This window comes from Brachypodium distachyon, chromosome 2 (assembly GCF_000005505.3).
Source record: "Brachypodium distachyon strain Bd21 chromosome 2, Brachypodium_distachyon_v3.0, whole genome shotgun sequence".
NCBI lineage: Eukaryota > Viridiplantae > Streptophyta > Magnoliopsida > Poales > Poaceae > Brachypodium > Brachypodium distachyon.
Window position 1 is genome coordinate 17,256,536 of NC_016132.3, and position 13,457 is coordinate 17,269,992.

Sequence of the window (13,457 nt, forward strand, 5' to 3'; positions counted from 1 at the left end):
TTTAACAAGAAAATATACTCATCATGACCATCACAACATGTATGAAGGAGTTCAACTCTACTGTAAAAAATGCACATGCATGATAAGCTGATAGGTAAACATGAAATGACACAAGTACACAATCCATGATGGTACAGGAGCCTGATTTCACAGCATGTTCAAGGTGAGAACAGCTTTGTCTGTTGCGAAACTTCCAGATTTTCAGTTTTATCACTGCACATTTCAAGGAATAAACAAATTTTCAGCAGGAATCCATTTGTCAAACCAAACTTCCTGTGGTCGCAACACATTCACCATGCGGGTAAAGGATTTAACCCTTCCCCACCAGAATATTACTGCTGGTTGCTGTAAACATTTACAATGAAAAACTCCTTGAATGTACCCAACAAAAATCTGACACTGGGAAATTGGGTGCGACTGCTGATAGATAAATCCCAGCACTTTTTTGTTGCATCTACCTGAAACTGACAAACCATAGTTAGTTGGCTTGCATGATCTAGATAAAGGGTTAGTTGAGCAGCAGTAGCTTAATTTTGATACCTTGAGACTTGACACACAACGTTATGCTATGCATAGCAAGCGTTTGAATTCTTTATCTAGAAACATCAGCTGCCAGTTTTCCTCTTCTTTAGCTCCCGCATTGCTGCCTCTTTTGTTCTATCATCTACAACTGGTAGCGCCAGAACCACATTCCCTGTATAGCCATCTTTTGGCTTTCCAACACATCTTGAGGAGGTATTATTTCCATGATTCTCTATCGGATCACCTTTCGGACTGCTACCTGGAGGACTGACATGTGTTCCCAGCCCACCACTGGTATCTTGTTTCAGTGGACTATCTTGTTTGATACCTCCGTTCAGAATTCCAGATGCCATAACATCATTTGCAGCACCATTTTTGCATACATTGAGTTTTTTCCCCAAGTCCTTGGGGTCTGTCGCTTCAATGTGAGCTGCAACTGAGCTCTGATTTTCCTTGATGCTATGGTTTTTTACACAACTATCATTTTTTTTAGCAGCTATTCTTGTTTTATACCGTCTCGTCTCAAACCATTTGCTAACCTGTTAGCAGAAGACAATGTGAGGGTTTTTCTCAATGCCCAGAAAAGTGATATGCGCAGTTGAAAATTCATGAAAATGATGTACAAACCTGCTGGAATGTCAGACCTAGTTCATTTGCTAAACTTTCTTTAACAGCACGTTTAGGATATTGATCTGTTTTAAAATGCTCATGTAGCCTCTGCAAGAAAATGAAGTGATCGCAACTGAATCAAACTTATGATAGCAATCTTACTGGTTAAGCTTGTTCAGCTGGTTCTGATAAAATACAAAACACTGATACATGAAGAGAGGATGCCAGCGTACCTGATAAATTATTGGCCCAAATTGTCTTCTGTGGACTGTACTACTGCTCCCATCAGAAGTAAGCAGCTCTTCTGTGTGTTGCCCATTCGTGCGATGCAAGCTTTGTCGAGCATTGTCTGGAGTGGATCCATTACTCTGGCGCACAGCCCCTGTTCTTCTGCATGTATCGCTTTGCTTCTCACTGTCCTTTTCAGGTGTGCATTTCCCAGACCAATCTTCCCCATCACTCGAATCAGATGATGCTTCCCGGCAGGCCTCCTTTCAGTTTTAGGATGAAGAGGAAATATGTCAAGTTCATAATAGAGTGAAACTCGTACATGTATGTGCACACAACGGCATAATTCTACTGAATAGTCAAGTTACTACAATTAACAGAAATATTCAATGTTTAGTGCCAGCTCAAATACTAGTACTCCCTCCGTCCCATAATATGAGGCACGCACACATCTCTAGATTGTCCATTTAGCTAACTAAATATAAATTAAACAATTATATAATTATATCGTTAGAAAGTTCTTTCGATAACAAATTTAACGGTGTACTTTTTGTTAAAAAACATACATATTTAATTAATCAAATTGAGGATCTAGGGATGCGTGCATGCCTCATATTATGGGACGGAGGGAGTATTACACAAGAACAAAATTTCAAGACCGAGCAGACCAGCTACGTATACAGTACTAAATGTAGTAATCACTTTCCCAGATGACTGTGCAGCAAACAAACGTACCAAAAACTTTCATCAACGACAAAAGCCTAATCAGAATTCATGCTAAAATATGCACATGCTAGTTGAGGACTTACATCATACAGTTTTTTGCAGTCCAAAGATTGATCCTGCCGTCGCCCTGAAACTGGTGAAACCACATCTTGGTCCATTTGAGAATCCTTGGAAGGGAGATTAGAAATGGCTGCATTAGTCCGAACAGTGGTTCCTTCCAAGTCATTGGTAGGGTGTCCACCTGCTTTAGCACCTGACGGAACTCCCTCCCGGCCACAGGACTTCGCAATCTCGCCACAGAAATCATCAGAGGCAGACGAATAGTCTGACTCATTTGAACTTGACTGCTTCTTCTCGATATCTTTATCAGAATCAGGACCTGCTGGATCATAGTCATCATCCTCAGAGTCCTCCGAAGGCAATCCAAGGTCATCAACTTCCTCTTTGTTATTCAAAGGTTTTCTATTAGTTTTATTGTTGCTGACATCAGAGGTAAGCTTTCCTGGATGTTGCCCATTCACTAAACCATCTGGATCCAAGCTTTGTCGAGCACTTTGTGGAAGGAAATCATTACTCTGCTGCACAGTCCCTGTTCCTCTGGAGCTTTTCCGTAAAAATGAATCCACTTCATTCCGTTCTTCATCGCCCTTTTCGGATGTGCTCTTCCCTGACCACTCTTCACCATCACTTGAATCAGATGGTGCTTCCCCATAAGCATCCTTTTAGTTTCAGCATGAAGAGGAAACATGTCAAGTTCATAACCCACTAAAACATGTGCATGAATATCCACACAACAATTCTACAATGGATAGTTAAATTAATGAATTATATACAGCAACAAAACTCGAGGTAAACACTTTACATCAGTTCAAAAGCTATTCTGTGTTCCTCACAGCCTTAAGGCAATAATTTTTTTTAACAAAGAGCGGACTAACTATGTATCAATTGCTAAATTATCAGTGAATGCATGCCTGTCTTATTATGGGCCACATTACAATCATGTCGATCATCCCTATCATTTTTATGAACTGCTGGATTTACCTACATTTTCTGCATAAAGTAAGCACGTGGTATGATAAACAAGTACTCCCTCCATCCCAGTTTAGATGTCGGTTTAGATTTTGCTTTTTTCCCCTAAATTAACTGTCATATTAGGATGCCCAAATAAACTCATCAGCTTTCCCCCTTGGCATTAACTACTCGTGCATTGGTAAAGTGCATGCGGAGCAATCCAGTGCTCGGATTGGCTAGGAGACTGCATGCATGCGTGATTAGTGCCAGCGAAAATTAAGTGGAGCAGCAGGGCATGCGCTGAAAATGCTCTGGGCAGAGTGCATGCGCCGGCAATTGACGGTGGAGAAAAATAGAAAATAACTCCAGCTGCATGCAGCTCATTAGGAGACGTTCTTAACTGCAGCCTTGGTATTTGGGATTTTCCTAAAACGACATCTAAATTGGTATGGAGGGGAGTATACCAAAATATGCATGCGGGCAGGCTGCGGGCTTACATCATACAGTTTTTTGTAGTCCAACCGTTGACCCTGCCGTCTACCTAAAACTGGTAAAACCTCATCTTGGTCGATTTCAAGGTCATTGGATGTGAGGTTGGGAATTGCTGTGTTAGAACAAGCAGTGGCTCCTTCCAAGTCATTAGTAGGATCACCAACCTTAGCACCTGATGAAACTTCATCCCGCCCACAAGACTTGGCAATCTCAGCACAGAAATCATCAGAGTCTGATGTAAAGTCTGACTCATCTTGCTTCTCTTTGATATCTTTATCTGAATCAGGACCTGCTGGATCATAATCATCATCTTCTGAGTCCTCAGAAGGTAATCCAAGGTCATCAACTTTCTCTTTCTCCTTTAAATGTTCTGAATTGTCACAAGTTGTGACAAAATTTGAGTCATCAGAGTCTGAACCTTCATCCTCATCCTCTTCTGACGATCCTTCTTCATGACCAGTCACATGTTCTTCGGCTATATTAGGGTCGAAGTCACTGTCTTCTGAATCTTCTGATGGAAGATCAAACGCATCTTTTGGTATAGTTCCATGTGCCAAAGCAGCTGTCTCAGGAAAAACTTTCTGCAAAAGGTAGTATTGTGGTGGAATATAATGTAGTCATTGGCTATGAAACAAGACCACACTTGGACTGTTCTTAACAGCGAAACTTTTACCTCCCAAGAGTCGCTGATGGAAAGATTGGTCCCTTGTAGTTCATTTATTACATCAATACAATCGATCTTGCAATCACATGCAGGGCAAAGCCATCCTTCATCTCCCGCAGGGACTACATGGGAATGGAACTCATGAATGAATGAAAATCAAAGAGAGCAGTATTCTAGATACCATATAAAAATAGAGAAAAAAAATATTACTATCTTTAGTCAGTAGTGGAGGGTTTAAACATTTCTGGTGGAACCCTCTGTCGCAGACTCCGTCACAGAGGATGATGTCATTATTCAAAGTAACGTACTGCGAACTACAAGTGGCACAAATAATCTGCAAGATGGGAAGCATGGTCACTGATTGAAAAGGTAAGCATAACAGAGCAAGATATAAAAGAAACTTGTTGGCATACATCTTCACAAGATATCTTTCCTTCATTATCAAATAAAGATTCATCAAGCTTCCCCATCGACAGAAGAGAATCAAGATTCTGGAAGGCTTCTCTTATTCTTAATTTGCAGCGCACAATTTCCTCCTTGGCTCGTTCAAGCTCCTTCTCCGGCCTTATCTTTTCCAAACTGTAAGTTTGTGTATTGGTGACTAACATTTTTACATCGCAACTCAACACCACAAGGAAGTCACAGCTAAAAATATGGAAGAAGCTATGTTGTTGAATGTGAACACTCAACAAAAAGAAAAGAAAAAGGCTCTCGCACCTCTGATGAAACAATCGGTCAAACAACAACATAAATTTTGTTGAACTGAAAATCATTCATTACAAACTAGCACTGAGAATAGTTAGAAATTTAAATTGCACAGTGTACATGAATGAAATATAACCTCTAAAGATGTGGAGACTGAGAACTGGGTGTTGCTCAGTTGGCTAGAGGTGCCAGTGAATGCCCAGCCCACCGGGGTTTGAGGTTTGGGCTCCACAGGGTGTGCTCCTGGAAGTTTCTTATAATTAAAAATGCCACGGGTGCTAGTGCCTGTTTGTCAAGTATTTTATACCTATCTATCAGTTCTATACTTCTCTATCATATCAACACTCACATGGTTGATTAATTGTACATTACAGACCGAAGACCAACAAATAGGTAGTGTTTTAGCTTAACAACCAACTACACAGTCTTGTACAAATTTTGGTATAATTGGGCCAGTTCATTAATTACTATAATTACTACTACACTATAAAGTGGAATTTAGTTAGTTACAACGGATCTTACCACTGTAAGTGTTTACCATTCTAGTAAGACTAGCACGACACTAAGAAAAAAATACGCATTTAAAGAGAAGGCTGTACTATTATCTATTGTCTTTACATAATCCATATTCGTTCTCATTTCAATGCAACAAGTGACGCATAAAAAAAGTGATGCAGTCCAAATATGACAGACAACCACCACCATTGGTTCTTTTATAGAAGTAAAGACATTGTATTATAGCTCCAGAAAAAGAACTTGCCAATTAATTAACATGTACATAAAATAAGTAAAATACTCATTTTTCTGTATACAGAAAATAAACTATAAACAATACATTAATTACTTGGAAGTGTTTCAGAAACCATGGTTGCGAAATGCATCGTTGATTCTGTAGAAAATAAACTAGGAACAAAACAATAGTTCAACTAAAACTGAATCATAAGTAATAAATGAAATATAGCTACATATGCAAAGGTGAATTTAGGAGAAGATGCCATCAAATAAAATACGTGAACAGAGACACAACAAACCTTTGCCTTTTCCAGCCTTCATTGGCATATGCTTCAAGCAGACTTTGCTCATAGTTCATCCGATTCAAAATATATCTAACTCGCTGACGAATTTTCGAGAACTCGTTGTTCGGGCCTTTCTTTGTGGGTCTACCCCTTTTTATTCTTTTAGCAGCTGGTTGTACTAGAGTGTGCACAGAGTCACTGGGAAACTTATTTGCAGCTGAGTGTACTAGAGTGTGCGCAGAGTCACTAGGTGGCTTGTTTGCAGCTGACCTAGAACGTAGAACCCTGACAGTAGTATCGCAATCAGATGACCTTAAAGGATAATTTCTATCAGCCAATACTCGGTAGCCTTTCCTTCCCCTGTTAGCTGTCCTTTTATAATTTTTCCTTTGGCCTGTGTTATTTTCCAGTGATTGAGATGTGTACGGCAAACTTTGATTGTCAAGGGTCTCAGGGTTCTGGCTAGAGTTTGCATAATTCCCAGTCTCAACATTGTCCTCAGCACAACCAGAACCAGTGCCTTTGTTCATGTCCATCGGATGGTGGGCAGAAATTACTCTATTCTAGTAAACAAAGAAACCAAGATTTGGAGAACTCTGTTCCCGAGGAGCGCGATTGGAACAAAATAGGGAGCTCTCTGAAGTTGCACCAAATTAACCAGCACCTACAGCAAGTAAATAAGGTATAATCAGTGTTGGTGATTGTATGGACTGATCAGTTATAACTTGTCGAACATTGATATCTCACTTGCAGCTTCAAACCCTCCCACTAAAAAGCTAGTACACTACATTCATTCCATTCACCAATATGACTTGTATTCCATAGTAGTTATCTTCAACCTAGTATGAAGCCTAATAGCAATTTGCATTATTGTAACAAATGTAAGTTATCCCCAACAAACGTTAGTGTTGCAGTATCGCAACGAATGTGTCTAAAGTTCTCCTGCTGTCAACTGTTACGTCCCGTGGTTATGGGGAGGTGGAGGTGGGTACTGTGGCTAGGGCTGAGGGGATAGGAGGGGCTCTCGCCCCAAGGACAAGATAGAACTATTCTTCTATTTCTTGCTTGATTAATTCCTCATAGAGGGTACTCTTTATATAGAGGCCTAACAATCCAATCTAGGCAAAGGCAACAAATCACAGATTTTATCTCTAGTTGGCTTAAGGTCCAAGCTAAAAGATATCTTCCTAATTTGAAGCATAAACTACCTAACCGAGGAATTGGGGATCTTATCTCACAATTGACAAATTGAGGGCTTCCATGGTGGGCCAAGGGCCCCGTACATAACTCCAACACATAACTTCTTCTGAATGGCAACCATTTAAACCACTAGAGAACTGGCCCAACCTTAACATCTACTACTATTTTAGCCGCTAAACCTTACTGGAATTTGCTAGCAATAGTGACCAGAACTCCCACACGAGGTTGTTTTCGGAATCTCAACAACACATTTCACACAATTTCAACTCCAAAGCTATTTTTCTTTCTTGACTAAGAGCTAAGTTAGGGGGGAGGCCTGCAACTTGCAAGAAATAAGTGACAAGCAATTACGAATTCTCATTCGACAATTAACCAAATCAACACGCTCCTGAGCCCCCAGACTATCCTTATCTCAGGGTGTCTAGCATGACCAAGCCAATAGAAACCCTATAAACCACACTTCTTCTACATTGAACCTCCAGACCTATCCAAATTTCTGTCACACATCACATCACAGCATCCATAAAATCAGAAAGCCTGCACAAACACAGCTCAAATCTTATATATATACACTGTCGGAGCCTCTCCTACAGATTTCAGTAAAAAAAAAACAGCTCAAATCCAAACACACCCAAAAAAGGAAAAAAAAATACGGCATCCAGAACGCCAGAAGCCCACACTCTAACGGGGAGATTATCCCACCGCGAAACACCGCTACGTGAAATATACACCCCACACATTTTAAATTTCATGCTGCCAAGACAGATAACTTCTTCGAAATGACAATCGTTTAAACCACCAGGGAACAGTCCCTACCCTACCATGTACTAGCATGACCACTAGGGAACTGGCCCTAGTATTTTAGCTGTTAAACCTTCTGGAAATTGCTACCAATAGTGACCAACTTCCATCGTTCGGCGCTATTCATGAGAGCTTTCTCACGGCTGGGGTCTGGGGGCCTGCCTCCCCGAGGATTGCGACGTGCACTGAGCTTCGTCTCTTCGTCTTCTCCTCCTCTCTCTTCTTTTCTTCGCTTGAGGCTGTAATCAATTTTTCCCCTCTCTAATGCAATACAACAAGAAGCAAAGCTTCTGCGCTTGCTCGAGGGCTTTCTAAAAATCTGAAAAACACATTTCACACAATCTCAAGTCGAAAGCTATTGTTCTTTCTTGCCCAAGACCTAAGGGCGAAGGAAAGGATTGCAACCAGCAACGAGCAAATGGCAAGCAATTACGATTTCTCGTTAGACAATCAACCAAATCAACAAGCTCCTGAGTCCTGACTATCCTTATCTTCCGGTGTCTAGCATGACCAACCCCTCAAAACCCTAGAAATCACCCGAACTGAATTTCTGGACCTATCCATCACACCACATCACCCGTACGGCCAAAGAAGCCTGCAAAACCACACCTCAAATCCAACCAAAACAAAAAAAGAAACAGCATCCGAAAGCGTCGCAATCCGATAACTCTCACGGAGAGTGCCGCGCCGGGAACCGCCGCCTACGCGAAATCTACCCTCGAGCATTGTGGATTTGACCGCGGCCGCGGGAACAGCGAGATGGATAGGCTCGACGTAGTCGGGCAGGGCACCGGTGGAGGGACGACGAGATACTCACCCCCGTGCTATCCGCCCCCGCCGGCCGGCGATGACTGATCTCCGCCGAAGTTCCACGGCTCTCCCCAACAGCTTTGTTCGGTGGGCGAGATGAGGCGAGCGGAAACTGAAAATAAAGCGACCCGGGGGCTGCGGTGTTTGTCCATGACCTCTCTCGGCTCGGGCCGTTGGGCCGCAGGTCGGGCCCCGCCGCCAGAGAGCGGGACTCGACGGCCCGTGTAGCGTTTGAGTCGGCCTCCGGCCGGGCCGGACCGAAAATCTTATCGCTCTTGATACAAGGCCAGGCCCAAGAAATTGTACAGCCCAAACACAAACACGTCACTGCTCTGTTTTTGTTGCTCGCGTATAGACTAGTAGCTCCATTATTCCGCTGTACATGAGTACATCTGACGTGACGCTGGCTTGGACCGTTTCGTGGTGTCGCAGTCTCAGATCCCAAAGTCAAAACGTGACAAGAACGTATATGCCTCCCTCCTCCTGCTCGGTGCGGCTTATCTATGACGAGGATTAGCCAGTGCCGTTTTTCTTTTGTTAATGTCGAGAGAAATGGGACTCTAATTTTTAACGAGCACAAGTTGTTTTCAACGAAAAGCTCTGGGTGAAAGCCTTCTCTAGAAACATCTGAAAAGAAAGCTTTTTTCTAGTAGAGTGGTAGAGAGAGAAAACAAAGGACACACAAGTCCACGTGACGAACAGTAGCAATTACATCATCCGCTAGTCCGCTTCAATTACTCTGGTGCAATCCCGTTCCTGTCCTCCGCTCGCCGCGACCAGTTTAAATTGTTGTTGCAGTTTTTGTGCAGTGTATACGCATGTACCTATACACTGAAACACGTTTAGATACATAATTTAGATTGATGTGTAGGTACGGATGTACCTACACACCGAAACACGACACATAATTTTAGATCATCCGAAGTTCAGAACGAGTAATAAAGTTTGTTGGATAACAAATCAACACTTAGATAAATACAAAATTCTCGGTCGATTTGGCAAAAAAAAAAGACACTTAGCCCGGCCTCTGCCGATCTCATTACACAATCTTCAATCACTGACTCAAGGTGCAGATATGCATTCGCAATCTGACGATGCCTGTTCTTTCCGCAACCGCGGATTAGTTAGTCCCGCTGCCTGCAAATCACGATTAATTTAACCGACACGCAAAAACTCCGTTGGAATCTACTGGCCGGTGCAGTGCACGCGACGCCGGCGAGCACCCGCCGCTGCTAGCTAGCTAGCTCTCGAGGAACCCGGTCATGCGGAGCACGGCGTTGCGGACGGAGCGGAGGTCCCGGCCCTTGAGCGTGCGCCCCTGCCCCTCGCACACGGACGACGCCGCCGCCTCCGCGCACCGCCGCCTCGCCGCCATCAGCTCGTGCGGCGGCACGAACGACCCCGACCCCGACGCCGCCCCATCTCCATCGGCGCCGCAGTAGCTCCGCGCCCACGCTGCCGTCTGCTCCGTCGCCGGGGCCCTTATCGCCGCAGGGATCCCCACGGGCCTCGACGCGCCGCCCGCGCGCGCGGCGTCGCCATGGGCCTGCTGCTTGCCGATCGACCGGCGCCGCTGCTGCTGCTGCTGTCCGCCGTTGCTCACATCTCGATCCGGCCAAAGCACTTCGGCTTCCTCGAGCTCCCGATCCATGACTGCCGCCGCCGCCGGAGACGAAGACGAAGAATACGAGCCTGCTACTAGTACTTCTTCTCGGTGGGTCGTTGTTGTTGGAGAGATCAATCGATCGGTCGGCGACGCATGTATATATAGGGAATCGAGAACGGGAACCGAAGGGGGTCGGTGGATTGATTTGGGTTTAATTATTAGTATTGGTGATGGAGTGAGAGTGAGCACACTGGGGACGGAGGATGGCGTCACGCCATTGGGGACGGGATTGGGATGGTTCGGTTGGCGCGCCCGGGTTTCCTGCGTGCGCGCGGTTCCATGGTTTCGTGACAGTGCGGGCTTGAGGCGGCCAACCCGCCCGGCCCCGCCGCCCAGCGCCTCGCCTTCATTTTTTCTTTTTCTTTTTTTTTCGGTTTTTTGCTTTCCATGTTACTGGATGCAAGCTGTTTCTTTTCATGCTGACACATGCAACTTTGGGTATACTCCCTCTGTTTCACGATGCTACGCATAGATTTTTCAAATTTATTCACAATACACCTCATTTTCTCTTGATACCTGCACCAGCCGTATACCCCTCCTTCCCAAAATACAACTCATATAGATTTGTGCACCTGGACCAAGAGAGCTCTCGTTTCTAGTGCCTGACCACTCATATTGGGTTAATCATAAATAGATGTGAGTAGTTATTGGCCAGGTGCGGGTACCAAGAGAAAAATGAGGTGTATTGTGGAACAAATGAGAAAAATCTATACATGTTGTATTGTGGAATGAAGAGAGTAACTACTCACATCAATTTATTATTATCTCAATATGAGTGATCAAGCACTAGAAACAAGAGCTGCCTTGGTCCAAGTGCGCAAATCTATATGAGGTGTATTTTGGAATGGAGGGAGTAACCGAGATTTACATTGAGTTACACTTGATCGGACACACTTGCTCGCCATGCTGTATGCACGTCAGCTGGAAAACAATGTCACCGCAAAAAAAATTACTCATTCCGTTTTATATTAAGTGACTCAAATTTGTCTAAATATGAATCTATGTATCGCCTAAAAAACGTCTATTTACACGTAGCCAGAAACAAAATCACTAAGCTTTGGCAGCACAGAGTGGACCTGGCCGAGGTGTACGTAGGCATGATAAGGCAATGATTGAGAGCATGCAAGTATTTAGATATTCTTAGCGACTTATCGTGTCCCAGTCATTACTTGGTTCTCAAATCTTATGAGAGGAGTAACAAAACATTATATGCGGTCCTCTTCAAAAAAAAAAATGTTGCAGTCTGGAGAGCAGTATCAGAGTGGAGTCTGTGGCTTGAGTGCATCACCAACAAATTAGAAGGGAAGATTCGATGGAGAAAAAATGCACAGAGAATGATTTAAGTATGCATGCGCATGTTCTGTGAAAGCTTAAAGAAGAGGGAAGCAGAACTGCTTGGCTTGGCGTGCAGTTGTTGAGCACGGGCGGCTGTGCTGTTATGTTACAGCTGCGTGGATTACGTTACGTATAATTCGGGCCGGCCTGTTGCTCCTAGGGTGACCGTTTATTTTTCATGGATAGTGAATTTTTTAACCGTTTGATTTTAGGTTTGACATCCCATCTTTTTTTCTGTCAGTAGATACTGCCGCCACTGGTCGGTAGCTGCCACCATGCTACTCCGCCCCTCGAGCCATTTTTCTCAAAAGCTGAAGACAAAAAAATCAAAACCGAAAATGCATAAATAGATAATTCCTCTGATCCATAATAAGTGTGCCGCAGATATAGTACAACTTTGTACTAAATCTTATACACTTATTATGAATCGTAAATAGTAGTTTTCATTTATAAACCAAAATCAAAAGTCATAGGTTAAATTAACCAAAAATATCTTAATGTTCGCTTAAGACATATAGCTACGGATGGGGTTGGCTAAGCTTTCACATCCCCAACATCCATGATTTAGGTGCTAAGATAGACATTTCAGCTCTCTCTCTCTCCAAAGCTTTTTCACCATATCCGATCCCTTAGCGTCTTGCGGTGCTGTAGACTTTAAATCTTATCATTTACATTAAATTTGCCATGTATATATTAATTAAATTATTTTATTTAGCTTAGGCTTGGGCGCTCTTTAGCTTTGCATTGGTGCTAAATATTTTGACCTTATCATCCATTTAGCACTTTTGCTGCTAAACAATCTCTCTCGTCTAAAGGACGTGGATCTTTAAGCCATATTTTTTAAAAATTCCGACAATATATCAAAATAACCGATTACATCGTCATAGCTCTATAAACACGTGCCACCCAGCCACATAGGGAGGGAACATCATGTGTAAGACCACTTTTCGAACAACGGAAGGGAGCACCGAAAACCACCGCATGCAACCACCACCATGCTAGCCCCCTCGCCTCTTGCTAGAGTTGGAAATACAGCTGGCATGAAACTAGAAGAGGATGAAAATACCATTTCATCGTAGGACTCTATGAAGCCATGCATATAATCGCATGAGCTTTATGCAACAGAAGGGAATAGGCCCCTAAACTGGGCGGTGGCTTCCCTTTGGAGGCTAGCGCGTCACACAAAAGCAAAAAGATGACGATCGATGCAGACACCAGAACCACAAGGTTCACCCAGGACACCAAGATCTCCCTCACACCGATGCATAATACGAGACAAGAAATTGTCACCCGCGCAAGCAAAGGAATATGACATCTCAAATAAAGAAAGATCTCATGTGCCAGCTTCAATTCAAAGGGATCCGCTTCAGCCTTCAAGAAACCAAGAATGAGTATCAAGTATGGCGGTTGCATGAGAGAGAACCCACAATCAACATCAAAAAGAGGAATTTTTGGCATGAAAAGAGAACAGAGAGAAAAATTGAAGAGGGGATGCCAAATCGATGAACGTCCTTTAACTTCCATTTTTCCTCTCTGCATCCGTCACCACGACGACTAGAAGAAGAGAGTGCAGTTTTTTAACCTTCTAGACCTATGTAGCCATCGGGCTTATTGAAGGAGCTTCTACCTTTAATCCAGACCTCCGGAAATAACCTTCATCACGGCCTGCCGA

At 43.4% G+C, this 13,457-nt stretch overlaps 2 protein-coding genes across 4 annotated transcripts; both read right to left on the bottom strand.

The window, feature by feature from the left end:
- LOC100827663 (homeobox protein HOX1A) lies at window positions 1-8,915 on the bottom strand. Of its 3 annotated transcripts, none has more exons than XM_014899088.2 (11): window positions 8,792-8,915; window positions 5,989-6,637; window positions 4,666-4,831; window positions 4,463-4,586; window positions 4,262-4,374; window positions 3,753-4,169; window positions 2,169-2,804; window positions 1,365-1,622; window positions 1,150-1,239; window positions 541-1,061; window positions 1-458 (listed from the first exon to the last, which is right to left on the bottom strand). In XM_014899088.2, exons 2-10 carry the CDS (start codon window positions 6,507-6,509, stop codon window positions 606-608), a joined length of 2,781 nt encoding a protein of 926 aa, XP_014754574.1. In that variant the 5' UTR covers window positions 6,510-6,637; window positions 8,792-8,915; the 3' UTR covers window positions 1-458; window positions 541-605. The 3 variants fall into 3 exon arrangements, with proteins under 3 accessions (XP_014754574.1, XP_014754573.1, XP_010231157.1); XM_014899087.2 differs by having other exon boundaries at window positions 3,594-4,169; XM_010232855.3 differs by having other exon boundaries at window positions 1-464; window positions 3,594-4,169.
- An 836-nt stretch (window positions 8,916-9,751) lies between these two features.
- LOC100827973 lies at window positions 9,752-10,583 on the bottom strand. The gene has a single exon (XM_003565986.4). It carries the CDS (start codon window positions 10,433-10,435, stop codon window positions 10,025-10,027), a length of 411 nt encoding a protein of 136 aa, XP_003566034.1. The 5' UTR covers window positions 10,436-10,583; the 3' UTR covers window positions 9,752-10,024.
- Window positions 10,584-13,457: the final 2,874 nt, after the last annotated feature.